Consider the following 26671-nt stretch of genomic DNA (forward strand, 5'->3'; position numbering starts at 1 on the left):
GATTTGTGTGACACTGCAGCCTGGACCCCCTTTCCAGACCCGACATGGGTTTTGTTTTGTTTTTTATTCAAGGGCTCTTGTGGCCCACCTCCTTTCTCCAGCTCCTGATGCCAAGGCCTGCACCTTCCCGTCAGGGGCACGGCTGCATGGAGAGGCACACCTTGGCATCCACAATGCCAGGGAGAGGGCCCAGGCAGCGGTGGGAGGCGCTCCTTCCTGCTGAATCCGGAAAGGCTGGAGCCGCCTGGGCTCTTTGGGTCTCAGGTGGGGTGGGCGCTCAGACTGGGCTGCCCTCACTCTTCCCAGCGCCCTGCACCAGGCTCCAGCTGCACCTGCTGCGGAGGGCCCAGCCAGGAAGCAGCCTGGGGGCGGGTGGACCGTGGAGGGAATTGGCTTTGTATTCAGGAGGCCATTCCAGTGCTCATTATAATTATCTTCCCTCGGAGGTTCCACTGCTACCTTCTGTGTTCAGCCTCATTTTCTAAGGAAATCCAACTGGGTCACAATATTGTATCTGGCTCATTTTATACCCAAAAGCCAAAGCAAGAAATTAAAAGTTGTTGGAAAGAGATTCAGATATTACCCCCTCCATTCAAAATGAGATTCAGAAATTGGCTGCAATTAGGATATTCTAATTTTATTCACAAATAGTCCTGTTAATCCGAAGGCGTGGGAGTCCCTGGTGGGTAAGATATCCCCAGGGGGGCATCCCTGTGGTTGGGGCACCAGGGCCTGGCCCAGCGATAGCAGCAGTTTTCCTCACAAGGGCAGGAGCCTCCTTCTGTCTTCCTGGAGACCTGTTCCATGGGGCCTCTCCGCCTCCCTGTGGGGCTTTCACATGGGGACACCCCACACCTCATGGCTGCCTCTTTTCTCCTTTAAGACAAGAAGCAGGGGCCTTTCTCCATGCCAGCTTCCCCGCATTCTCAGATGATCTAGTGCCCACCACTGCTCCATCATGGACCTGCAAGGTGATGTCCCTGCTGCTGTCCCCGAGGGGCCTCCCAGGCTGAGGCCCGCACCCGCCCTGCATGTCCTTACCCCTCTCTCCAGGAGCATGTCTCGGAAGTGGGTCGCGCGCTCCTCCAGGGGCAGCAGAATCTGGGGGGGCGGTGTCCGTGTGCCCCTGTCCTCTGGCTGTGGCTCCTCAGGGCCAGGACTCTCGCAGCCTTCAGTCCTTCAGGGGAACGAGAGCAAAAAATGACACAGGCCCTGGGAGGCCCAGCCGGTTTTCACTGCAGCTTTAAAACTTCTCCGAAACAAAGAATCTTTGGAAACTCTTTCAATAAAGCCCTGTGCAGGCAACAGGTGAGTGGGGATCTCTGCCTTTGGCTGCAGACTGCTTGGCTGCACTGGGCAGGAGATGGAGACTGAAGCCCGGCCCAGGGCACCAGTCGGGGATGGTGGGCGCGTGCTAGTGGAGCTGCAGGAGCTGCCGACAGGGCGCCTGTGGGTGAGACCCTCACTTCAGGTCCCTGTGATGGCCACCTGCACAGGATAGAGGCTGAGGTGCCCATGTCACTGCACAGATGCTCTCAACCACTGGGAGGGGAGACCTGCCACTCACCACCGGTTCCCTTTATTGGACAAATGAGTGAAAGAGTTTCTGGAACGGAAGTCACTGCCCTGAGGTGGACCAAAAGGGTGACTTAGTGACAAGGAGGGAGTGGGAGTGAACACCAGGTCCCTGGTAAAGTCCCCAGCAGAGAGGGGTGGCTGCAGCCAAGGCCCCGGAGGCTGGCTGCCATGGGGGGGGCCTATCTCACCAGGCAGGGAGCTCACCACAGCTCCCCCAGGATCTCACAGGGGGGACCTCCTTGTCCTGGAAGGAAGGGAGACACCGACCCTGCACAAGTATGGTGCTGCCTCAGCGCCACTGGCCCTTGGCAGACCTCTGCAGGGCTCCGTGCCTTATGCTCGAAGAATCTGCAAGCTCCTTCCAGAAAACCTTGCTGAGTGGGAGAAAACAGTGGGCAAAGTGCAGACACTGCTCCCTTCAGGCCAGGATTCCCCTCCTCCCCAGCCTGGCCCAGCGTGGGAGCAGCTTCTGACCAGCCGCCATCCCAGTCCTCGTGGCTGCAGCCTGCACCGGCCTGCCACGGAGGCTCGGCCCACACTGGCTTCCGGCACTGCTCACGGCAGCCACTCTGACCCTGGCAGGGCCTCTGTGCAGCATGACCCTGCTGCACACCTGTCCATGCCCAGCCCCCCACAGCCACTGTTCGAAGCAGCAGGTGTGGAGGCTCCCTGGTCAGCTCCAGCCACAGGCCACCGCTCTGCAGCCCCTCCTCGCTGCACTGGGTGGAGCTGGCCAGGGGTGGTGAAGTGCAGGGACTGGGAGGGGCACCTCGGGGCTTCCTGCACTCTGGGCATGTCCCAAGGAAGTGGGCAAACCTGGTCTCAGGATGGGAGACAGAATGTCGCGTCCCTTAGGCCTCACCAGCCTGGATTCCCTGATCCTGGGCTGGAGATAAGGCTTCTCTCCTGGACCACACCCCACTCAGCTCCTGTGCTTTCTAGTAGCCTGGAATCTGGCCTCCATAATCTGGCATCCACGTGCTGTGCACTGTGCAATATGAGTGCAAGTAGACAACATCCGATCCCGCTGTCCTTCAGGGTCCCCCCACCGACCCTCCCCAGGGGCTGTATGGACACTCTGTCCTACCTTCAGCAATAACCTGCAGTTAGCTTTGCCAGACCCTGCCCACCACTGACCTGTCTTCTTGGTAGTTTTCTGTCCATGACCTCCACCCTCCTCCCTGGCTGCAATTTCCTGCTGCTCCTGCTGATTTGGAACTGAGCCCTGTTCTGTGCTGGGATCTCCCCATCGTGACAGCCCTGAGTGCAGCGTCATCACCACTTCACTGCCTGGCTCTGGCTTTCTCTGACATTCGTACAGCAGTGTCAGTGGGGGATCTGCTCTGGGAAGACAGGGCCATGTCGGCAGACAGCTGGGGAACGCCTCTGGCATCTAGAAGGAGATGTCCGTTAACCACCACGCGATGCACAGGGCAGTCACCGTCGTGAGATTAGGTGGCCCAGGTAGGCCTCCTCCAGGCCATTGACATCAGGTGGAGCCTGCACCATTCCTCCTGGGGTGCAGGACAGGGACACAGGTCATTCAGCTGTCAGGCCAGGCTGATCCAGGCTGCCCAGCTTGCCAAGTGTGCTTCTTCCCTGCACCGACTGACCCAGGTACTTAGAGAATGTGTTTGCTGAGAATGCCCAGCTCTGTCCAGCAAGGGGTCCCCACACACGGGGGCTGTCATACCGACTACTGGATTGTCCTGTCAAACCAAAGTGAGTGTACAGGGAGACAGAGGGTTGCTGGCCCATCAGGGATTTTATTTATAGACCCAGTGCTCACAAGAACTTACATCCTGTGCTGCTTCTGCAATGATTTGGAATTTTGAAATAGAAATTTCTAGCATTTGCAATTGTACTACACTCCAAAAGGGGTATAATTAGGATTTCTTTGTAATAAATTTTCATTAGTTAAAAATAGAAGAGTGGAAACAAGGCTCATATTGTTGTAACTTGAAATAAGATTAAGAGGAGCATTGTGAGCGCAAAAATGGTCGCACATTACCACTTGTTCAACAAAATACTCTGTGCAGAACCATGGGACGCGTCCAGAGTGCCCAGCCACCAGCTCCATTAGAAGAGGTCAGAGGCAAATGCAGATGAGCTGAACGTAGTTTTTATATTCCTGGGACTGAATGATTTTTGTACATTTAGCCAAAAGTAACTTCTGATACTTTTTGTTGAAAGTAAAGCTGGGTGGGCCCCGAGCGTCACGGAGGGTGAGAGGCGCTGAGCACAGGACTGGCTCCTGACAGCCCCACAAGGTCTGGCTGACCCTGGGGGTGGTCTGACTGCAGCACGGGAATGACGTCACGGAGCGTCACGGAGGGTGAGAGGCGCTGAGCACAGGACTGGCCCTGACAGCCCCACAAGGTCTGGCTGACCCTGGGGGTGGTCTGACTGCAGCACGGGAATGACGTCACGGAGCGTCACGGAGGGTGAGAGGCGCTGAGCACAGGACTGGCCCCTGACAGCCCCACAAGGTCTGGCTGACCCTGGGGGTGGTCTGACTGCAGCACGGGAATGACGTCACGGAGCGTCACGGAGGGTGAGAGGCGCTGAGCACAGGACTGGCTCCTGACAGCCCCACAAGGTCTGGCTGACCCTGGGGGTGGTCTGACTGCAGCACGGGAATGACATCACGGAGCGTCACGGAGGGTGAGAGGCGCTGAGCACAGGACTGGCCCCTGACAGCCCCACAAGGTCTGGCTGACCCTGGGGGTGGTCTGACTGCAGCACGGGAATGACATCACGGAGCGTCACGGAGGGTGAGAGGCGCTGAGCACAGGACTGGCTCCTGACAGCCCCACAAGGTCTGGCTGACCCTGGGGGTGGTCTGACTGCAGCACGGGAATGACGTCACGGAGCGTCACGGAGGGTGAGAGGCGCTGAGCACAGGACTGGCCCTGACAGCCCCACAAGGTCTGGCTGACCCTGGGGGTGGTCTGACTGCAGCACGGGAATGACGGCGAGGACATCACACCCTGCTTAGGGGAACGCTCTGGGTCCAGGGTTGGCCTGGGCTGACCTCCCACCCATGCCGGTGTTCCCCAAATCTGGGCACCACACCCCGGGGGTTCCTCGCTCCAGAGCCACACGTTCCTTGTCCTCTTTCCCACACTCAGTGTGGACACGATGGTGACGGTCTCCACCCAGACGGAGGGTCTGTTCCTCCCGACTCTGTCCCTCAGCCCCCCTGTGCACACCCACTGACACAGGCATCTCCCCTGAACCCTCACCCAGGCCTCTTCCCCTGGATTCTTCTGCAGAGTATCCAGAATAGTTTACCTGGTAAAGAGACGACAGCGCCACCAGCCACCCCTGCAGGCCCAAGCAACAGCTTTTGTCACTCAGCGTTCCCTGCAAGTGCATGGCATCCACCTGTGCTGTGCTGAGCACAAGGATGGTTTGGCCAAACCAGTGGTGCCCTGCCCCCGGGGTGCAGTCTGGTGGGCCTGGACTGAACCGTGGCGTGCCATAGCAAATAGCCACCACCAAGAGCCAGGGCTGAAGTCCCCATGTTCAGGGGCTGGGTGCAAGGGTTGGCATTCCCACCAGCACTACCATTCGACAGGCTTTGCAGGAATTGAGGGCGTTTGAGTTGCCCCAGAGGCACTTGAGGAAAAAGTCTGCCTTGGGCTGAGGCTGCAACAGAACAGCTGGGAGGCCACCGTCTTGTGCAGAGAGCCCTGCATCTTGGGAGAGGTCTGCAGAGGTCCCCATGGGCCCGTCAGGTCCCAGGGCTCCTGAGCCTCGTGGGGAGGCTCACTTGCAGGACAACCTGGGCCTGACTACGGCCACTCTCTGGACCTTATTCACAGTAAAATTCATGGTAAGACAATAGGATATGAAGCGCCATGCTGCACCACGGCTCTGACCAAGTGTGAGCCTGTTAAGTTCACCCTGTAGAAGTGTCCCCACGTCTTGGCTCTCCACGCGCTCAGCTCTGCCTCTCGACCTTTGCAGTTTAGATAAACATGATAGACGGGCCTCTCGAATCTTCTTCCAACTTGTTCATAAAAGTGTTCAGCAGGAAATGCCAAAGACAGACACCTCCAGCAGGTCCCACCTTGGGACTCCAGGGCTCCTTGCGGCTGAGACCCTGAAGCTGAGGTCTGCCGACGTCCTCTCAGACATGTTTCAGGCCTGGTTTCCTAATGTGTGATGGTTCCTGATGAGGCTCCTTGATGCGTTTTCAAGTCCTCCATTACTTGGGTGGATGTGCACTGACGGCTGCTGCCCATGGCAAGGACAGCACCCCGTGGAGAGCCGGTGCATGTGCCAGCCCAGGTGATGCCTCTGCAGGGTGCAAGGGACGCGATTTTCTGTCACTGCACTTCTTTCTTTGACCTGCTGATGCTGTAAGGTCAAGGCAAGGCCGCACAGGACAGAGCCTGGCCATCCTGTTTGTGCTTTGACTTCTGAGGTAGCAACAAGGCTGTATTTTGGGGCCCTGTTATCAGACTGTGAGCTGTGGAAGTCCATCAGCAACTGATTAGTGTCCTGGTCATTCATTTTGCTATTCCTTCCTCCCCTGCTTCAACCCAGAGGTTTTGGAGTGATACAGTTTAACTTAGAAAAGTTCTTTCCTCGTGGACGAGAGAGTGGGGTGCCCACCAGGGTTCTCACTGAGTGTCTTCTGTGGTCCAGGTGGAGGTGCTGGGCCAAAAGCTAGGAGCCCTGGGTTTTCTGGGTGTGAGGCACAGGATGGGACCCTTCCAGCCCAGTCCAGGGGGCACGGTCACCTCCCCACACTCCAGCGGCCACCCAGCCTCAGGGTTTCCTTGGGAACTTGCCTACAGTCCCAGTTGCTCTGCTGCATGCCCCTGGTCACCTCGGCTCCTCGGGGCCTCCCTTCAGTGTATTGCACCCTTGCATGGTCATAGGGCCAGGGTGCCCAGTGGTCCAGGTCACGAGCACCCAGCCTGTGACTGCTCGTCTGGGTTTTCCCGACACAGCCCTGGCAGAAGGACCACGGGCTCCTCCTGGCCTCATCCTCACCCATCCACAAGACCCTCCTCCCTCCTCCCCTGGCTCTGGGCATCTCTGTGCCTTTGTCATGAGGACCTCTCTCCCCAGGTGCTCTTCCTGCCCCTGTCCACCCACAAGCCCTGGCTCAGCTTGTAGCTGGCCACCTGCCTGTCTCCCCTGGAGGTGGCATCCCCCTTCCAGTGGCTGAGCCATTCTTTCCTCTGAGCTCCCAGGACACGGCCTTCCTGCAGCAGGGTGTCACCTCCTGTAACGCAGGGCCAGATCCCCGAGGGCAACCAAGTGCTTGTTTGGTGGCCATCAACAGCTCTAGGCTTTGTCTTTGGTGCCCAACAAGCCGTGACAGGTGCTTGCTGGATTAGATTTTGTGGTTTATTTGTTTCTTGTAACTTCCACAGAGACATTTTAGACACCGCTGAGCTCCAGGTCCCAAGTGTTGTCACATTTAGGTAAGTGACATGTGACTACTGAGTTCTCTTCTCTGATACCCACTGCTTCCCACCATGCAGGAGCTGAGAGCAAGACTGTGGACTCACACAGGGCTGGAAGCCCTAACAGGTCTCCTGAGGGCGAGTGCACCTCACCTTCTGCCCCCCATGGTGGCACAACAAGAAAGGACCTGCTCTGAAGGGATGGGAGAGGAGGCCGACTGCAGGGAACTCATGGAGAACTCCAGCTCTCCAGCCACACAGGCCTGCCCTTCCCACGGAGATGCTGTGATCTTAGACAAGGCTTCTCATTTCACTGACTGTCCAGTTACTTTTCATCTAGAAAGTTGAAATAATAATAGTACCTACCACTTAGGACTTGTTTGTAAAAATTAAATGAAATAAGGACACCTGATACTTGTTTGCAATTTTTGGCAAACACATGGAACTGAGATATTGCATTTAATTTATGTAGCAGGAGGCTGGTCTGTAAGTAGCACTGGTGAGGGTGGTGGTGCTGATGCAGGTGAGGACAATGAGGCCAGTGGTGGAGGTGGAGGTGATGATGGTGTTGATGCTGCTGCTCTTGCGGTGGTGGGGATGATGATAACATGGTGATGATGGTGGTAGTGACGCTGGTGGTGGAGGTGGTGAGATTGTGGTGATACTGCTGCTGGGGGTGGTGGAGGTGATGATGGTGTTGATGATGTTGCTGTGGCGGTGGTGGGGATGATGGTAACATGGTGATGATGGTGGTAGTGACGCTGGTGGTGGAGGTGGTGAGATTGTGGTGATACTGCTGGTGGAGATGATGACAGAGATGCTGCTGCTGATTCTTCACCCTCGTTGTCTCTGGAGGCTTCTGACCATCCATCCATACTAGCTCCTCTCAGGCTGGGTTCCAGGCCTCTGTTCATCTGGGGGACATCTCATCTTTTATTTGATTTAATGGATGCCTTCCAGCAAATAGGTCTGGGAATTCATCATCGAAACAGCACCCTCCTGTGACTCTGGTGTTATATCTGGTGTTAGACGACAATTCTACAGGAATCAAAGTTTCTATGAATCTTTTTGCCACGGGGCCTCAGACATCCTACCATGTGTTATAAAAAATGATCTTAAGATGCAACACACTCTGAAAGATCTGCGTTCTCTGGTTCTCGGCTCAACACTGTGGTGCAGAAGCATGTGTCTGGCAGCTATAAACAGGTTGTCACACTAGTCAGGGACGCTGGGACCCTGGGCAGCAGCGGAGCACAGGAGTGTCAGCCCTTCCACACTGTCCTGCTCGGGTGGGGTCTACAGCCAAGGACTGCACCAGGACAGATGCCTCCCCAGGTTGGATCATGGCCTTGGGCAAGACCTGACTGTGGGGCCTTGGCACAGGACCCAAGAGGGGATGGTGCAAAGAGACCTCTGAACTCGGCAGGAATGGCCATCCCCTGACTATACTCAGAGGCAAGGCTGCCCGTGTGCAGGCTGCGGGGAGCAAGGACTCCAGCCGTCCAGAGGAGTAGGCCTGGGCTGAGCCTCCACTGGTGCCAGGTGCTTGTCCCCTGGCCTCAGCCTCACAGTGGCTCAACTGACTGATGCCCATCCACCACCCCCTGCTCTCCCCACCTACTGTAGCTTTGCCCTGAACCCAGCCCCTGGACCTCGATATGGGTGGTCCTCTGGCACTGAAAGCACTTGCCAAGTGGCCCTCAGTGGTCACCAAACCCCTTCTCAGCTCTGCCAGGTCAGGCAGGCCCTTGTGGGTGAAGACTCCCCATGCATCATTGGTCATCTTCATTCCTCCCTCTGCCTCGTTCCCCACATAATCATGGGAGCTAAGATGGGCCACGGGCCACGCGAGGCAGAGGGCACAGAATGGGGGCACCACCACGGTCAGGAGCCACTGCTGCCCTGGGCTCTGCGGCCCAGCCAGCAAAGGCTCTGGAGGCTCTTGTCACTTCACCTGCTCTCAGAGTGCCCTGGCATGATGCACAGTGCTCTGCTACTGACAGCAGGTGGCCCCTTTCAGACTGGGTAGAATCCAGCGAGCAGGGAGCCCGCCCCGTGCTCCCTGAGCCACGAGGAGAGTCGGCTCTGGTGCTCTTGGGGCAGTGGCCCTGGCTCCAGCACCTGCTTCACAGCGTGTCTCTTCCAGGAGCTTGTCTGCTTTGCTTCAGGGCTTGGCTTGGCCAATCTGGAGGGTTTGCCCAGGAGTTGAGAGGTCTTCCAGCACCGCATAGGGACGTATTTTTGCACCTGTGACCCCTGCAGCTCCTCACCTGGGAACACACAGTGGTGGATCCAGGGAGCTATCTCCTGTCACCTGCCACCCACCCACAGCACAGGGATGTGAGCTGGCCACCAGCCTTCTTCTTCTGCAAGGGTTCCAGAGCATGCTCAGAACACCACAGCCCTCAGCCCGGGGTGAGTCTCGGCCAGCGGGAGTGGGAGCTGCCTCTGGCTTGAGAGTCTGGGGCAGGGCTGGCAGCAGCTGATTGATCACTTAAAACAAAGCCAGCGACAGCAGCAGCAGCAGCAGCAAGCATACTTTCCTGCCTGAGCTGCTGTCTCCAGCTGCTCTTTTCAGGGACTCCTAGAGAAAAGAGATTAGCGCAGTCACGTACATCTCAGGACACAGGCCTCTAGGAATTCTAAAACTCAGCAGCAAAACTTGTGACACTAAGTGAAGCCAAGGCCGAGGGAAGGGTCCAATCTCCCCAGACCCACACACAAAAACAGATGGCGCTGTCAGATGGACAGGACAAAAGGCCCTTGGAGGACACCTGCACAAACTGAGGACTGAGGGAGGCGTCCCCAAGAACTCGGACTGTGAGCAGGTGCAGCCAGACCACAGGCCACCAGGGACCAGCAGGCGCTGGCAACCACCAAGGAGCTGGAGAGGGCAGGGGCACCTCCTGTGGCCCCAAGCACAGGGAGCCTGCAGCGTGGGTAGGTGGAGTCCCCAGGTTACAGGTAGCCCTTGGAACTCGGCCACTGAGCAGCTCATCGGGGTGCCTTCCAGGATCCAAACTGCAGGGCAGCCAGGGGGCCCAGGGAGGATGAAGCATGGGATCTGGGCCCATGAGCGCTCCCTTCAGGTGATAACTGGCACTACAGAGAAACTGGGGTGAGCACAACCTGAATTAAACAGAAATGACCAGGCCAGGTGAGGCTGTGCAGCAGAGAGGACCTAGCTCCAAACAGCACCTCGCCCCAGGCCCAGGGGCTGTGCAGAGCCAAGAATCCAGGAGCACCCTACCAGGCCCCTGCCTCTTCAGCATCTCACTTCAGCACGGGTTAGCAAAGGACCGCAGTCCAACACCACCCACAACCACTCTGAGCTTAAGGAGACGAGGGGACACAGGGCTGTGTCCACGGCAGTGGCCTCAAGGCAAAAAGACGTGATGAAGTCTGGTGGAAATCTAACTGTTTGAGAATGAGCTAAATCTTAAAACAAATGATAAATGACATAAAACAAGAGCATACACAGAACAGAAAAACTGAGAGAGAAAAAGATATTAGATGCAAACAAGCATTAGAGAGGAAAAAAAAGGTATGAGAAAATCCAGGAAATAATTAGAACAAAAGGGACGAATAAGAAATGAAAGTGAAGCAAGAGGAGCAAGAGGGAGTGAATATCACGGTGCCCCTGGAGAGGAAGAGCAGGGCAACAAGGACGCAGGAAGGGACATGTGACCAGGGGCACAGAGAGTGGCGCCATGGGAGGGAAGAGCCAGGCGGCCTGGAATCCCGCAGGAGAGGAGCGGCCACCCAGGAGCAGAGCAGTGGACAACACCCTCTCAACTGTCCTCCTATCAGGAGACACCCGCTACGTTATGACAAGGAACACGTTGCTCCTGTGCCTTGGCCAACCACCACGAAGAGTGGCAAGTGGTCCGTTACTGTCTTTTAAAAACGGCAGATGACAGCTGACCGCAGGGGTGGTGAGGGAGAGCTGGGGACTACCGTGGCCACGCAGCACCCTGTGGAGTCTGTGGACGGTCGCCGCCCCAGGAGGGTCGGGAGCCAGTACCCTGCTCTTAAGTCGATGGCACAGGGAGAGTTGAACATGTGCCCCGTGTTTCTGCTCAAGCCACAGCCAGGGAAGGCAGACGGTCTGCGGGGAGAAGTCTCTCTCTGTGGAAGAGTTCATGCTCCTCTGCGTCAATGAAATGGAGAACTGAGAGGTTCCAGCTAGCAGCCCCTAAGGAAATAATGGATCAGACAAGTCACCTGCTCACAACACAAAAAGACAGATGGCCAAGATGCGGCAGGCTGGAGAGGGAACGCCGCACCACTGCCAAGAGTTCTCGCCAAAACAAGAGCCCAGCCTTGTTTACCAGGGAGGAAAGACAAACAGGGACCCAAGAACACGGTGAGCAAACCAGAGACGGGGACAACGATAAGCTCCAAGCTGGAAAAACTCCACAGGAGAAGAAACCACTTGTTACAGAACAAATGGAGAAACGCGTGGATGGAGGGGAGGGGCTCGTCTCGGGAGAGTGCGGCCACGGACCTGGGGTGGAAACTGGCTTGAGATACAAAATGCAGAGAAAGGAAGCCATCCAGGAAACGGGAGCAAGGGGCACATCTGAGAATGTTGAGAATCACTGGTTTTTACCACACTTACGTTTTTTAATCCTTATATTTCAGTCATTATCCTAAAATATTTACAAGTGGTACTCACATGATAGCTGCGATTTGTTTAAGGTAGTTTGGGGGACAGGTGGACAGCACCTGCCTTTCCAGTGGTTGAGGCTGAGAGGTGGGCGGGAGAGGAAGCATATGGCTCCAGGTTCCCAGTGAACTCTCCCTTAATTAACACCAGACGATAGCCAAAGTGACCACTGCTTCCTTGTGGGCCACCCATCCCCTTGTCGTCACGTTGGGCCCTTTTCTGCAGCGTCTGCTAGATGTGTGCCGAGTCCTCGTCCCCAGCTTAAGACCCGCTTGCTGACTTTGGGTCTCCCCTCTCAGAAATGCTAAGGTTCAGGGTCCTTTTTGCAAAGAAAATAAGCACCCGGGAATATCTTCCACATTTCAGCCTAAAAAGACACATCGAACCCCCTGACAAATGGCTGCTTCCACTCAGTCTTCTCACAGACAGATCAAAGGAAGGCCCCATACAACATGCCCTGATGACATGTGGCCGGGCTCAATACCGCGTAGACAACCACAGGTTTCTTTACAGAACTGATTGAACTACCGAGGATGACCTAAGAGGTAAGTGGGCCTTCATGATCCTCTCCCTGCACGTTAAGGACCAGGAAGACCTGGTGCACCCTCCTATCTTGTATCCCAATCTTACTGCGGGGGTCCCCAGAGAATTCAACCAGACCCCCCGTGCAAAGATTGGGATACAAGTAACCCTGCCGTTATCCAGCCACGAGTTAAAGACATAAGTTTATAACGATCTTCATTTAGAGTCCACTTACTTCATAGGATCATCATGCCGCATTTTCAAATGTTCCCACTTTCTCAAAAGTCGATTTTCCTGGGATTCCAGATATCGAGGGCACAGGGAGGAGAAGGGCTCCTTCTCACTATGAGAACAGAGGCCTGGTGTGCTGGCCTCCCGCCTGCTGGACACACTGGCTGACCTCTGTTCACCTCTGCCTCGACAGCAGGGCTCTGGCTGTACAGGAGTGTCTCCTCCCACAGTGAACTGTGCAGGTGTGGGCTGGGCTCCAGGACCGTCCTGGGTGGTGGCAAGTCTCCAGACTTGGCCTGGCGTAACAAGGATCGAAAGCTGCCACCAAATTCTTCTATTTGCCCTTGAGATGTGATGTGCTTCTTTTGCTCTGAAAGGACCCACCCTGCCCCAGGTCACCTGCAGGTGAAGGGCAGAACACAGGGAGCTCCATCACAGTCACCCAGCTCCTTAGAGGGCATCTCAAGGTCATGCCTGGGCAGGAGGGTGGGGAGTCCTTGTGGGAACTGCCTCTTGAGGGTGGCCTGAAAGTCCCCTAGGTCCCAGATCCTTCCAGAGGAGGAGCTTCAGGTGTCCTGTGGCCACTTGGTTTCCTGAGAGTAGGGTCATGGAGAGGGATGTGGAGAGTTTAGGAATATGGGCCCCAGGGGCACATGATGCCACCCCAGGCCCTCAGATCTTCAGCCAGAGCTGAGCACAACCTCAGGAAAGCTCCAGTGTGACACCCGGGCTATGGTAAGTCCACTGGCCATGCACGTCCAAAGCCGGCGACGGACCTTCCCAAACCCCTCAAACCACCACAGTAAACAATAGGCCAAGCCAAGAGATTTCCTTGGGCCTCCTGTAGTGCAAGAAACCCACACCAAATGCCATGAAAATGTAAGAACACTTCAAAGTCATTGGGCCAATGATAACTGAGGACACAACAGAGCAATTCAACTCTCCAGTGCTACGAAAAGCCGTCAGCAGAGCAGAAATCCCAGCTCCCGAGGCACCCTGGCCCCAGGAGGGGGCTAGAAGACACGCACGTCCTGGGAACTTCTCCAGGGTGTTTGTGGATGCTTTCATTCTGGTTTTTTAAACACTTGACATACTTTAGCTGAATCCCTAAGACAATCCGACTGTTTGAAAACAATCCCAACTCCTTAAAATAAACTCGAGAAGCAGACACAAGCTATGAAGATGTGCGCATCAGAACCTCCAGGACCTCCCGGCACCCTCAGAAAGGGGACCAGCAACAATCAGCCACCTTTCTGGTGGCAGGGAGGGGGGTGGCCCTGCCATGAGCACATCTGCCAAGCAGTGAGCAAGCCGCTTTCCCTAATGGCCTGGCCAGGGCGCCGACAGCTTGTCATTGTGACACTTTTCTCTCCAAGGGAAGTTTAGGAAAAGTACCATTTGGGCCTCAATTACTGGCCCAATCCACTTTGCTCGTTTGCATATGAATGCCCTGAACATGCCTAGGTTGTGCCAGGGTTCCTAAGAAACCAGGAGGCAGAGGTTACTTCCAGAGCCCTCTCCTCAGCTTTACTCCTTTTTTCCCCCAAATATCATAAAATAGCTGCTGAATAGTCCCACCTTGAAGGAGGGTTTTAAGTGCTTTTTGATGAGGAAAATTCTATTATTTACACAAAAAGGGCCAAACAGACGGATTTCAGTAGACCCCACAGGCATGTTCCTTGATGGACAGGTCAGATTGCCCAACAGGAAACACAACCAACACCTTTCAAACTCAGCATGCGTGTGCACAGACAGCAGGGCTGGCTTGCGAATGTCCACGGTGTGGCCCTGGGGCCAAGAGGCAACCCCCCCCCTTCCTGGACCTTTGCCATCATCAGAGACCCCAAGTGTCTACCACTGGTGGCCACCCAACTTTACCCCTAGAAGCAGCCTTCTAAGGAGATTTGGGGCAGCAGGAAAATAGGCCCTGAGGTGGGCAGAAGGCCCACCCTGGGGCCACATGGAACTGGTTTCTGCTGCATGGCTGCCCTGGTATCCTCCAACCGCAGTCGCTGGCTCCAGGGTGCTGTAGGTGAGGCAGCAGGTGACCAGGGAGAAGAGGAGGTTCCCACCTCCTGCCAGACCCCTCCTTGAGTTGGGGAGGACTGTGCTTATCCTGCCCTTCTTTGTTCTAGAAAGTTCTGTGGTGTCTGCTTATCATAGAATGCAGGTCTTGTTCCTGTCTAACCTGGGGTACCCTTGAGTGCACCCTGAACCCCCACTTGCCAGAACAGTGGCACTTGGTCACATCAGTGCCTTCATCCTGTACTAGGACATCCCAGGAGGAAGGGCCGGGAGGTGGGAAAGGCACGGTCTGAGAGCATCTCCTGCTTGCTGGGCTAGGACAAGTGTCGGTCACAGCACATTTCTCAGAGAAGGAAGCACCACAGCGCCACACTCGGCCCCTGCCCTAGGATCCCTGCTGCCGGCCAGGGTGGTGGTTCTCATGAAGGGGGCTGGGTAGAGGGACAGTGCTCGTGTGGACGCGCCCACTGCAGGAGACCCAGGCTCCAGGGCCACGGATGACCAAGCCCAGGAAGCAGCCTGTGAGGGCGCGCCTTCTGGAGTCACTCCGCCTCCTCGGCCAGGACGGTGTGCAGGCCACAGCCGCCTCCCTCTGTGGGCCACACTGGGGAGCTTAGACACCTGCTCCCCAACTCCGCCTTCTATGTGGAGCTCAGTGTAGGAAGAAAGGCTGACCAGCTGCCTGCAGGAGGGACCAAGGAAGAGCCACGCCCTGCTGGGAGGAAAGGCCGGTCCTACGGCGATGGGCAATGGGCCAGCTGGGATGGATCCCGTCACCGAGTGCCACAGGCATTTCTCAACCCTGCAGTCCCATCTAACAGAAGAGGCCCCTGGGACCAGGCTGGATCAACCGCCCAGAGTCACTCAGCCGGTCAGGCACGGGGCTGGAGTGTCATTCCACGATGCCCACCGGAGCCTCGCCTGCTCCTCAGCGCCTGGCCCACCCTGACCACTCCCTCCACTCCAGAAGCTCAGGCGGGGTTGGAAGTGGCCCTGGGAGGACAGGGATGGACCAAGACTGTCCACAGTGTCTCAGAAGCCAGAGCCTCTGTGAGGTGCCCAGAGCAGGTTCCAGGACGGACCCCAAACTCTCTTGCCATCCTTCATTTGCAGTCAAAGAGATCTCTCTGCACACCACCCGAGTCCCCATTAGGGAAGCCCCACAGGAAAGGACACTGCCACCTACCGATTCCTCTTGGTTTTCACACTTTGGTATTCCCTGCCATCTTCCGAACTGGATCCATCGCTGCTATCGGCTGAAAGAAAATCAAATGAATGAGGCTGGAGGGTCAGACTCAGTGCTCGGCACAGCAGCAGGCTCGTCTGGAAACCAAGGAAACAGACCTCCCTTAGAGGCTGACTCCAACCCAGCAGCTAGCCTTCTCCTCCAAGGGCACATGCCTGTGTCTCAGCAGAAGAGGGCCCTCATGCTGCCGACCTGAAGAGAGGTTCTTTTGAGCTGGTGTCCATTAGAGGCTGCTGCACTTTCCAGGGGGGTGGAGTGTTCAGGGTGGGCAAACACCGGACCCTGGGCCCGGCCCCAGGAGGAGCCTCCTCCCACTCCTCTGTCTCCCGTCCAGGTGGTAAGGGAACTGCCAGCCCAGCCACCTCCCTGTCCACTGGCTAATGAAGAGGAGGACGCTCAGCAGCTGCCTCGTGGTGCCCCAGAGCTTCGACCTCCTTCCAGGGAAGCTCACATGAGTGCACCCTTGGGAGGGGTGACTCTGTACTGCCTGAGCCTGTGCGTTTTCTCTGTCAACCCGACCATTCACTTCCCACCAAATCCTACTGGTGACCTGCTGCAGTCTGGCTGGGCACAAATCACGAGCCACTCAAGCAGGAACAAACTGTATTTCCGAACCCCCTCGATCGCCACCCACAGGGCTTTCTCTGGGACACACCACAAACCAACCGGAACTTCCTCCACCGGAACTTCACCAACCAACGCGAACTCTCCAGGAATCCCCGCGAGAGCTCAACTGGAACTCAACGGGAACTCCGCGAGAACTCAAAAGTACTGGCAACATGCTGGGCGCCATCCCATCGCCTGTGGCTCTCAACAGTGACCCATTCTAGGCTCAGCCCATCTTATCAGAGCTCTGCTGTGGGGTGTACTGGGCTGTGGGTGAGAGGGAGGGTCGGGTTCTGGAGGCTCACGGCCTACCTGAGCCCTGGCTGCTTACCCTTCAAGTGACCTCGTTTCACCAACAGCCTGCCCACACCCCCTCCTTCCTGCCATGCACACAGCCACATGGTCACCCTCCCAGGGGACCCCAACTGCTTCCCAAGCAAAAACTGGCTGTAGGCCAGCCACCCCTCCTCCTCCAGCAAGGCCAGCAGTTGTACGTTGCTTGGTGTGGCGTCTCCACTAGGAGCGGGACACAGCACGGGGAGGGTGGTCCTTCCAAATGCAGCTGGCTCAGGACCCAGGCTTCTCATAGGGCAGCAGGTGAGCACGGCGCTCGGGCCCCAGTGAGCCCACAGGGGCTTCCCAGGCTCTTGGTGGCTCTCTGTCCCTCTCACCTGGAGCAGTGTGATCTGACACTCCCCCGGCCATGTCCGCACTTCATGCTGTGTAGACCTTTCCCCAGGCCTGCCTCCTGCCTGGGTGGCCAGAGGTATGAAATCCTGGCTCGATTCTGAAGAACGATCAGATTTTTGGGGGAGGGGGCTTATCCATTCATCTTCCAGGCAGATGAGGTGGGAGATGAAGGGGAATGAAAAGGTCAACCGTGGGAGGGATTCAAAGCCCACTGACACCTTGGTTTATAAGGGCCCACGTGACTCGATAATCCTAAGCCGGATTGTGCTCCAGGGAAGGCAGATGGGGAACACAAAAATCCCTTAAAATGTGAAGAACGGAGCCGCACACTCACACTGCTGTTATGAAGAGGACTGTGCGTACTGCCAGTCAGGGTTTAGACTGAATGATCTCAGCACCAGTGGGGGCTTCTTTGCCTCTGAACACACAATTCAGAAACCATAAAGGAAAATATCTGCAACTTGTCTAAATTTAAAAGCAGAAGACCAATGGGCGACAGCTGAGAGGCGCTCTCAGGTAGCCTCTGCACCTGCCACCGAGCTGGAGGGCTGCCTGGAGTCACCACTCAGAGCTGACCACCACAAGCACAGTGAAGAGAGCAGAGGGGGTGGCTGCCCTGATGACCACAGGTAGGGACAGGAAGAGCTGTGACCAGGCCATGAGAACAAGGTCCTCTGAACAGTACAGACGAGGGTGGGAGCCCGCGACCAGCCAAATCAGCCAGGGCCTGAGGGGGTTTAACAGAGACCCCCCAGAGGAAGCCCACGCTCAGAAGCCAACTTGGGATAGTTCAGAAACAGAACAAGGGGCTGAGAGTTCACGACTCCTACAAGAAAAGGGGAAAGCTGCCCCACCCTGGGCAGACGACTTCCTAAATGTGACACCATAGCAGCCAACAAGACACCGATGCACTGGACTTGACCAAAATGAAAAAGTCACTTCTCAAAAGACCCCGTCAGTACAGCGAGGAAGACGCACCAAGAAAACATCAGTGGGTCCCAGACACAGGGCTTCCAGGGCCCAGAGGACTGGGGCACAGGGAGCTCACGCCCAGTCCTCGGGAGACTCTGGTCCGTCACCATGTGATGACAGACCACATCGTGGACATACTTGATGCCACTGAAGTAGACACTTAAAACTGGCTAAACGGCGAGATTCATGTTGGGAGTATTTTACCATAATAATAAAAACACAGGAATGGCTCATCTCATGGCAAAAGGAAATCAAAAGACAAGGACAAATATTAGAAGGCTATTCCAGCCGAAGCCCACTGACACCTTGATTTACAAGAGCCCACCTAACTCAATAAGGAAGACGAGAGCTGAAGCGCTTCCCAGGAAGACAGAACAGACAGGGGCCCCAAACCTGCGAAAAACGATTCCATTTTGCTCAAAATTAAAGAAATGCCAATTGAAACAAAGAATGCCTTTTGGAATTAAGTTTTGATGACTGACGGCGCTGACACAGAACGAGTTCGTGGGAGTGGGAACAGATCGGTCCCTTCGAAGGAAGATGTGCTGCTACTTGTCACAGGCGTGTAAGATGCATGTACCTTTTGATGCGGCAACTCCAGTAAGGCCCAATCACACAACAGATGCACTTACAAAACGTGAGTATATGTGCGTGTGCTTCTAAGTCACCGAGTTCATGGAATGAGGTTGGTGGAGAAGTCCCCAGCCTGTGAGCCCAGGGTCTTCCCTGGGAGGGGAAGTGTGGACACCGTCATGTCTGGCCTTAAGGGGGGAGGAGTCCCTGCTAAAACTGACTTAAGTCTCAGGAGATGAGTTGTGGGTGAGGCCTCTAATCCTAACCCTAACCCCAGGGACCAGGTGACTGCCACGTGGTGAGGACGAGGGAGTCTGTCCTAGCACCACCTGCCTGGAGCGCAGCACTCTCACCCAGGCATTGGACAGAAACTTCCGGTCCCTCCCTTCAGGGTGGGTGTTCCATGAGGTGGCAACGCTGCCCAGCACCCACACGGGCCTGCCAGGCGTGCTCACAGCCCACTTCAGTGTCCCTGCCTTGGCTTCAGGAAGCAGCTGTCCCCCAGCAGAGGTGCACCCTGGAGCGAGCTGGCTGCAGATATGAACTCCTGGGAGCTCTGGGGCTGACTGCAAAGATCAGCAGGGAGAGACTATGGCCAAGTGACTTCAACCAGAGCAGCCTAAGGTCACTCAGAGGAACAAGGCATCAGGCCTTCTCCCCATCCCCTGCCGACCCGGGGCAGTCCCTGGGTGGCTGAGCACTGCTGAGAGGGCCTGCTGGAGTGGGGTCCAGCGTCTTTTACGGGGAGTCTGTAAACAGAGAAGCTGGGGAGCCTGTGGACGAAGTGGCTCTGAGCTTCCATCTGGATGTGGAAAGCCATTGACCCTGGTGTGGCATTGCTGCAGTGGCACCGAGTACCACCTGGGCCTGCACACAGCCCCATGAGCCCACAGGGTGCTGGCTCAGTGGGAGGCTGGCTGGACCAGAGTCCCACCTGTGAATCTGCCTGTGGCAGAGACTCAGTGCTCGCCAGGCGCAGGCCAGGCCACTGGCTCTGCTCCCTCAGAGCTGGGCTCTGCCGCCGATGGCTCTCTGCACCTGGTCTGAAATCCATGAGCCCCTCAGTGGACTGGTCAGCCACTCGCAGGCCATCTTCTTCTGTTGAAGTTTTGCAAATATAAATGAGAAAAAAAGGGTGATGAATGGTGTAGTCTTATCCCTGTGAGGGGCACCTGGGCTCCTTCAGGGGTGCAGAGGAGTGACTGCTTCCAGCACACAGAAGGCCAGATGAAGCGGCTCTCCCTGTCGACGACAGAGAGCACCCGCAGGGCAAGCCTGGGCAATGGGCCTGCCAGCAGGTGGCGGGTCTGACCTCATGTCCATCAGCAGTCTCCCCACCCAGCAGGCAGGACAAGTGGGCAGGTGGGGGCTGCAGCAGGACCAAGGCCCTGGGTGAAGGAGCAGATCAGGCCCACCCAACGGCAGAGGGGCTGCACCTGCAGGTCCAGCCAGACACCGACAGACACTGAAGTGGCTTCTGCGTTCTTCTGGGGTGCAGTCAAGACCAATGCCAAGAGTTCAATTTAGGCAAAGAAGAGCCTGCTGACCTGGCTGATGGCTGCAGCTGCCGGCACGGTGGCTCCAGGGACATTCTGTCTGGGTAGACTGGGGTCCCCAGCTGAAGCGCAGGGAGGAGGCGCTGCGTTTGGTTGAGAACCGTGGTGGGCAATGCACACAGACAGCCCTGGGACGGGGAGGCAGCAATGTGCTCTCGGTCCAGCGCCACAGGCATCCCAGAGCTTCCCAGGCCCTGGGCACCCTCCTCTCAGCCCACGGCCTTTTCCCTCTGGCCTCGGGGGCTGCAACAGACTTCTTTCCTGCACCCCATCTTCTGGGGTCTTGTGTGGGTGCCTTGCTCCAAGGAGGACGCTGGGCCAGAGTTTGAGTGCGCACTGTGCTCCGCCACCCACCACCCTGACCTCTTCCCGCCCCCAGGGCACGTGGCTTCCTGCCCACAAATGCTCCTAGCGGGAGGCCTGTGCTGGACCCAGGGCAGGTCACCAGAGTCCCTAAGACTTAGGAGGGAACTGTGTCCCCACTCCCCACTTCCTTCCTTTGCTCCTGGGCATTAAGTGCAGGGCACTACTCTGGAAAGTGCTGCTCCAGCCCTCCCGTGTGACAGGGGCCCAAGGCACAGAGGGTGAGGAGGCCTCCAGGAGGTAAGAAAGTGCAGTGCTAGAGCCTGGTTCAGCCCCTGCCCTGTCCGTCAGCCTCCCTTGTGGAGGCCAAACAGCTGAGAGGCTCGTGACAGGAGTGAAGCTAAGGCCCAGCAGAGCCCAGCACCCAGGCTGGTCCCTTCCCTAACAGGAGCTACCTGGAGGATCCCACAGGTGCTGAACAAGAGCACCACCCTCGGCTTCCTGCCTCTGTCAACGGGGAGCCTCCCAAGGGACCACCTGCCCCTTGCCATTCATCTGGCATGTCACATAGAGAGGCTGACTAATGTGGCCACTGAAATGCAACTTGGTAAATAGGGCGCTCACTGTGCCAAGAGCAGGCCTGACCCTGGGTGGCAGGAGGTGACCGTACTGACTGCAGCTCCCTCTCGAAGGGCCCCTCCCTCAGAGAGGGGCGATCCTGCTGTGTGTGGGGAGCACCTCCCACACGCACCTGAGCCCCTGGACTCAAGGAAGCACCTCGGCTTATGAAAGCTCCAACGTGTGTATCTTGGTGGCTCTGGGTCCTGCTGAGTACCAGGGCCACCTGGTCCCATTGTGATGTGGAGACCCAGTACATGCTGTCTGGACCAATTAATACTTGGACAAATGACCATTCACTAACCGCAGCTGTGTTTACCCACAGGCCAATTTCATACCCTGCTTGGTGGAATAAACGTCATCATGAATCACATTCGTCCTGAATATCAACAACTGAAATGTTGGCAGAACAGTCGAAGCTCAGGAGCCTCCTGACTGTACCTCAGGCAGGGGAGGAGGGGAGGGACCACAGGGCAGCCCACAGCAGGCCTGGCCAGGCCTCCTTCTCAGACCGATTTGGGGTGAAAAGCCCAGTTCACAGGGATAGCAGCGTGACCTTGGCAACTTGATTAATCCCTGTTCTTCAATTCTGTCTTCTTCACAATGGGCATGAAGACCGTGGGGCCCAGAATAGTGCCTCCCAGAACGTGGGCGTCCCGACCTGGAACCTGATCTGTCCAGTGTTGGTAGGGGCAGTCCAGTTTGCTCCAGCTCGCCTTAGGATGGGAGACCCTCCCCACCACCCAGGTGAACCCGTGGGAGAGTAGGAGAGGATGCAAGTCAGACTTGAGATGCCAGGGTGCTAAGCTGAAGCTGGAGGAGGGCACCGTGTGGCAGGGGAACCAGGTGCCTCTGGAAGCAGGAAGAGTGGGGTGGGGATCCTTCCCAGAGCCTAGGAGCACGGCCTGCCCAGGCCCGGGGACTCCCACTGGACTCCACCCTCCATACCTGGAAGCTGGCCGTGTGTCTTGTTTGAAGCCTCCTTTTTGGAGATGATTTGTTATGGTAGCAATTGGTACCCAATACCCAGGGCACTCACCTGCAGCCACACATGGGAGCTCCTTGCCGTCCGTGTCCCCCGACTCTCCTGGCCGGAGGACACTCACCTCTTCAGTTCTCTCCCCAAGCCTCTACTCTACTTGGCCAAGCCATCCGAGGCATTGAAAATACAGGGGTGGGGCTTCCACTGCCTATTTCTCCCTGCTTCTTCTTGTCCCCCAGAGGAAGAGCCCAGCTCCCAATATCCAATCGCCTCTGCTGTTTCCCACTGGCTGTAGGGGCTCCCAGCACGGAGTCGGTATGCGCTCGGTGGACAGGGCAGGCAGGGCTGCAAGTCGCTGAAGCCGCGGCACCCCAGCCAGACTGCAGGGAGAGAGGCTCCGCAGCTGCCTGGGAAGGCGGAGGACCTCGGAGAGGTTTGAGGAGTAGAGCTGGTGGGAAGACCAAGGCCAGTACTCACCACCGTGAAGAGCTGGTAATCTCCCCAAGAATGGCAGGGCATGTAATGGACGGGCTTGGGGTGAAGCCTGGTGCTTCTCATTTCACTTTAGTTCAACAGGCATTTATTCTCAACTAACAGCAAAGCTACAGAGCCATAAAGAATCTGGATGCATTGCAAGGTAATTAGAAAATAATTCAGGCCTTCACTTGAATCCCTCAGCAATGCTAACAGAATGAACAAGCGGCTTCTTCCCTAATCTGCCGGGTGATGAGCAGCTTAGTGCTCTGGGCAGTTCTGGATCCCACCCATAGACTTCCTAATACCATGTGCTGCCCATCCACACACCGTGCACACCCAACAGCAGTCCATTTAGTGGACATCTATAAAATCCACTTATTCCATTTGTCTCTTGAAAAATAATGGGGGTCAACTGGAATGCTTAATTGTTGCATTTCAGACTAGAAACCAGAATTAATAGCCTGAAATCTGGAATGATTCATAGATGAACAAAATGTGAAAGCAAAATTCTCCACCAAGAGCTTATCAGTCTCCCCAGAGCGTGTTGCAATAATGAGGGTCAAAGCACTCCATGAGTCGTGATGAATGACCGTCAGGATGGTGCCACACTGGCTGGAGGTCATCCACTCAGCTCCCTCATCATTAATTAATCCTCCAGAAACAACTTCTGCCCTAATTGTTTGGCTGCAAAACTCTCCAGATGAATTTTAGGAAATAGAAATTACACTCTTCAGGACCAATTCTACCCTGGCAACTGGACATTGAAAGTTGAGGTCATGGTCATTTGCATATCTTTAAGAATCATCTAAACAAAAAAATAATGTTTTAAGACCATCTCTTCCTCTATTTATAAGAGGAGGTACTATTAAAAATAGTTTTATAACCAGGTGGTAGAAAATAGACCCAAGGCCAACATCATACTGAACAGAGAAAACCTGAAATATTTTCTTTAAACTCAGGAACAAGACAAGGATGTCCACTCTCACCATTCCTCTTCAACATAGCTCTTGAAACTCAACTCAGAACAATCAGGCAAAAGAAGGAAGCTCAAGGGATCCAAAAAGGAAAAGAAGAGGTCAAATTACCTCTGTCTGTTGGTGATATGATCCTATGTCTACAAGATGCAAAAAATTCCACCAGAAGACTTTACAGGAAAATAGCAGAATGCAATATCAACATTCATAAATCAATAACTTATGAATATAATATCCCTATAATGAATCTTCTGAAAAGTAAATTAGAAAAACTATCCCATTCACAATGACCTAATAAAATACTTGGGAATTAATATAGGCAAAGAGGTGAAGACCCCCACAATGAATATTATGAAACACTGAAGAAATAAATTTAAGAAGACCTTAGAAGATGGAAAGACCTCCCATGTTCTTGTACAGCAGAATTAATATTGTCAAATGTTCATAATACCAAAAGAGATATACAGACTCAGTGCAATCCCCATTCTGAATACCAATGACATTCTTCACAGTACTAGAAAAAAAAAACAGTTATACAATTAATTTGGAAGAATAACAGATCCAGAAGAGCCAAAGCAACCCTATTTAGCAAGAAGAACAATGCAGGACACAGCACAATATATCTTAAATTCTATTACAGAGATATAGTAGCAAAAACAGCAACACGCAGACATGAAACCAATGGAATAGAATAGAAATGTAGACACAAGCCCCATGTTGGGACAGTCATCTGATATGCAAGAGAAAAGATGATCATTTTAACAAATGGTGCTGGGAAAACTGGATATCCATATGTAAAAGGAGAAACTAGATCCTTTTTTTCATCCTGCATGAAAGACAAATTAAAGTGGATGGAAGTTGTAGGAGTTAGAACAGAAACTTTGCAACTGGTAGAAGAAAACTCAGGGTCAACACTTCAACATATTGGTATAGGCACTGGCTTCCTTAACAAGACCCCTAAAGCTCAAAAAATAAAATAAAAAAATCAACAAGTAGAAGGCCATCAAACTAAAAAAACATCTACACAACAAAGGAAACAGAGTGCACAGAGAGAGCCTGCAGAATGGGAGAAGATCTCTGCCTGTTCCTCCATAGAAGATGAATATCCACAATATGTAAAGAAGTCAAAAACTTCAACACCAAAAAACAAATGGCCCAATTAATAAATGGGCAGAAGAACTAAACAGACACTTCTCAAAAGAAGAAACACAAATGGCCAAAAATATATGAAAAATGTTCAACATTTCTAGCCATCAGGGAAGTTCGAATTAAAACTACATTGAAATTCCATCTCACTCCAGTCAGAATGGCAAGGTCAAGAATACAATTAATAATGAATGCTGGGAGACTATGGGGGAAAGGTACAAGGTTGGTGAGACTGCAAATTAGTACAACCACTCTGAAAAGCAGTACGGAGATTCCGCTAAAAACTAAGAATCAAACCAAATGACCCAGCTGTCCCACTCTTCAGTATTTATCCACAAAGAATTAAAATCAGCATACTATAGTGAGGCAGCCACATCAATGATTTAGCAGTGCAATTCACAGTAGCCAAGTTGTGGATCCAGCCCAGGGGCCAGCAGATGAATGGATCAAGAAAATGTTGGTATATATACACCATGGAGTTTCACTCAGCCACGAGAAGAATGCAGTTGTGGCATTTGCTAGTAAATTGATGGAACAAGAGAACATCCTGCTAAGTGAAAGAAGCCAGACTCAGAAAACCAAGGGTTGGATGTTCTCTCTCATATGCTGGAACTAGAGCAAAATAAGGCGTGGAAAGGGCGGTCAGATATCAAGAAGTCAGAGGGAAATCAGTCAAGTAGAAGGAGATTAAGGTCGGGGAGGAGGGACAGGAAAGAGGGGTAAATGCCAAATGAACATGACAAAATCATACTGTGTGTATGGCATAGCATACCACGACCTCCACCTTTATGTATATCTATAAGGCACCAAGTAGAAATAAATATTACAGATAACAGGTGTAATCCCAGCAGCTCGAGAGGCTAAGGCAGGAGGATCACAAGTTCAAAGCCAGCCTCAGCACAAGTGAGGCACTAAGCAACTCAGCAAGACCCTGTCTCTAAATAAAATCCAAAATGGGTCTGGGAATGTGGCTCAGTGGTCAAGTGTTCCTGAGTATAATCCCTGGTACCTCCAAAAAAGTAAAAATAGAAAAATAAGTGAAAGACAGACCAGTAGAATAGAGAAAGGGGAATAGGGGGAGGGAAGAAGGGAGGGAAAATGTGGGTACTGGAGGAAAAACAATAACCAGTTCGCAAATTATGGAACAAAATTTGTGGACAAAAAATGTTTTTACAACTACATACAATTTTGTACTCTCTCGTCTATCTGCATAGAACAGTCAGGTCCACCAGGATAAAGTTGGTGGGAGATAGAATACCATGGGCATAAATTTAAACTAATGAGGTCTTTCCAGTTGGGTTGGGCCGATTTAAGGCTCAGCTCTCTATTATAAGCATGAAATGAGGGTCCTGTTAACAGAGGGAAAGGGAGCATCGACCTCTGGCAGGCAATGCAGGATCCTGTCCTCCACTCTCAGGCCCTCAGGCCTTGAGATGGCAGAGGACCCTGCTTTTGCTCAGACCCGGCTGGTGTCCAGATGATAGAAAAGGGAGAGCCATCATGCACGGCCTTTAACAAGTTCATTTCTTTCTTATTTCTACTAATTCTTCGGGGAAAAAATGGAATCACATCCAATTATCTGGAAGCATGCAAGCTGAAGAAGAGAGCAGGGAGTCTGCCCACTCACTCACCCTCTGCCAGGGGATAAATCACCATTAGGGTAAACTGGCCTTAATGCTTCCTCTAGGCCTGGAAGTTCTCACGATCTTCCCCAGCTAGGCACTGTTCTGTCCACGAGGAAGAACCTTGAGAGACTGATTTCTATAATGGTTTTTGAGCCTCTTTCAGGACACAAAACATCTCTTTTAATACTGGATGCCACTTGATCAAAGGAGGAAAGAGAATCACCAAATCTATTGCTATTGTCCCTGAACCCAGGGCCATTTTTATGTATCTTACAGTTAAACATGTACCTAGGACATCTTTGACTCAAGCTGTCTGGAGGATGTTCTCAGTATCTTAAGTGAAATAAATAGTAAACCTGTCACCTCTCAAATCTTAGAAGGATAATACTACGTGGCAAGAGCACATGTCCACACCTCTTGGCACTGGTAAAAGAAAACTTCAGTAACACCAT

The 26671-nt window shown here is 54.1% G+C and overlaps 1 protein-coding gene across 1 annotated transcript in view; it reads right to left on the reverse strand.

Annotated features, from left to right (window-relative positions):
* Window positions 1-26671, reverse strand: part of Tcerg1l (transcription elongation regulator 1 like) — a 168535-nt gene that overhangs the window by 16994 nt on the left and 124870 nt on the right. The window contains exons 8-9 of the mRNA XM_077105456.1: window positions 15638-15707; window positions 1042-1177 (exon numbers count right to left, since the gene is read on the reverse strand). Of these exons, the coding sequence (XP_076961571.1) occupies window positions 1042-1177; window positions 15638-15707 (206 nt within the window). The remainder of the gene's footprint in view (window positions 1-1041; window positions 1178-15637; window positions 15708-26671) is intronic.

The sequence above is a fragment of the Callospermophilus lateralis genome, chromosome 15, assembly GCF_048772815.1.
Source record: "Callospermophilus lateralis isolate mCalLat2 chromosome 15, mCalLat2.hap1, whole genome shotgun sequence".
Lineage (NCBI taxonomy): Eukaryota > Metazoa > Chordata > Mammalia > Rodentia > Sciuridae > Callospermophilus > Callospermophilus lateralis.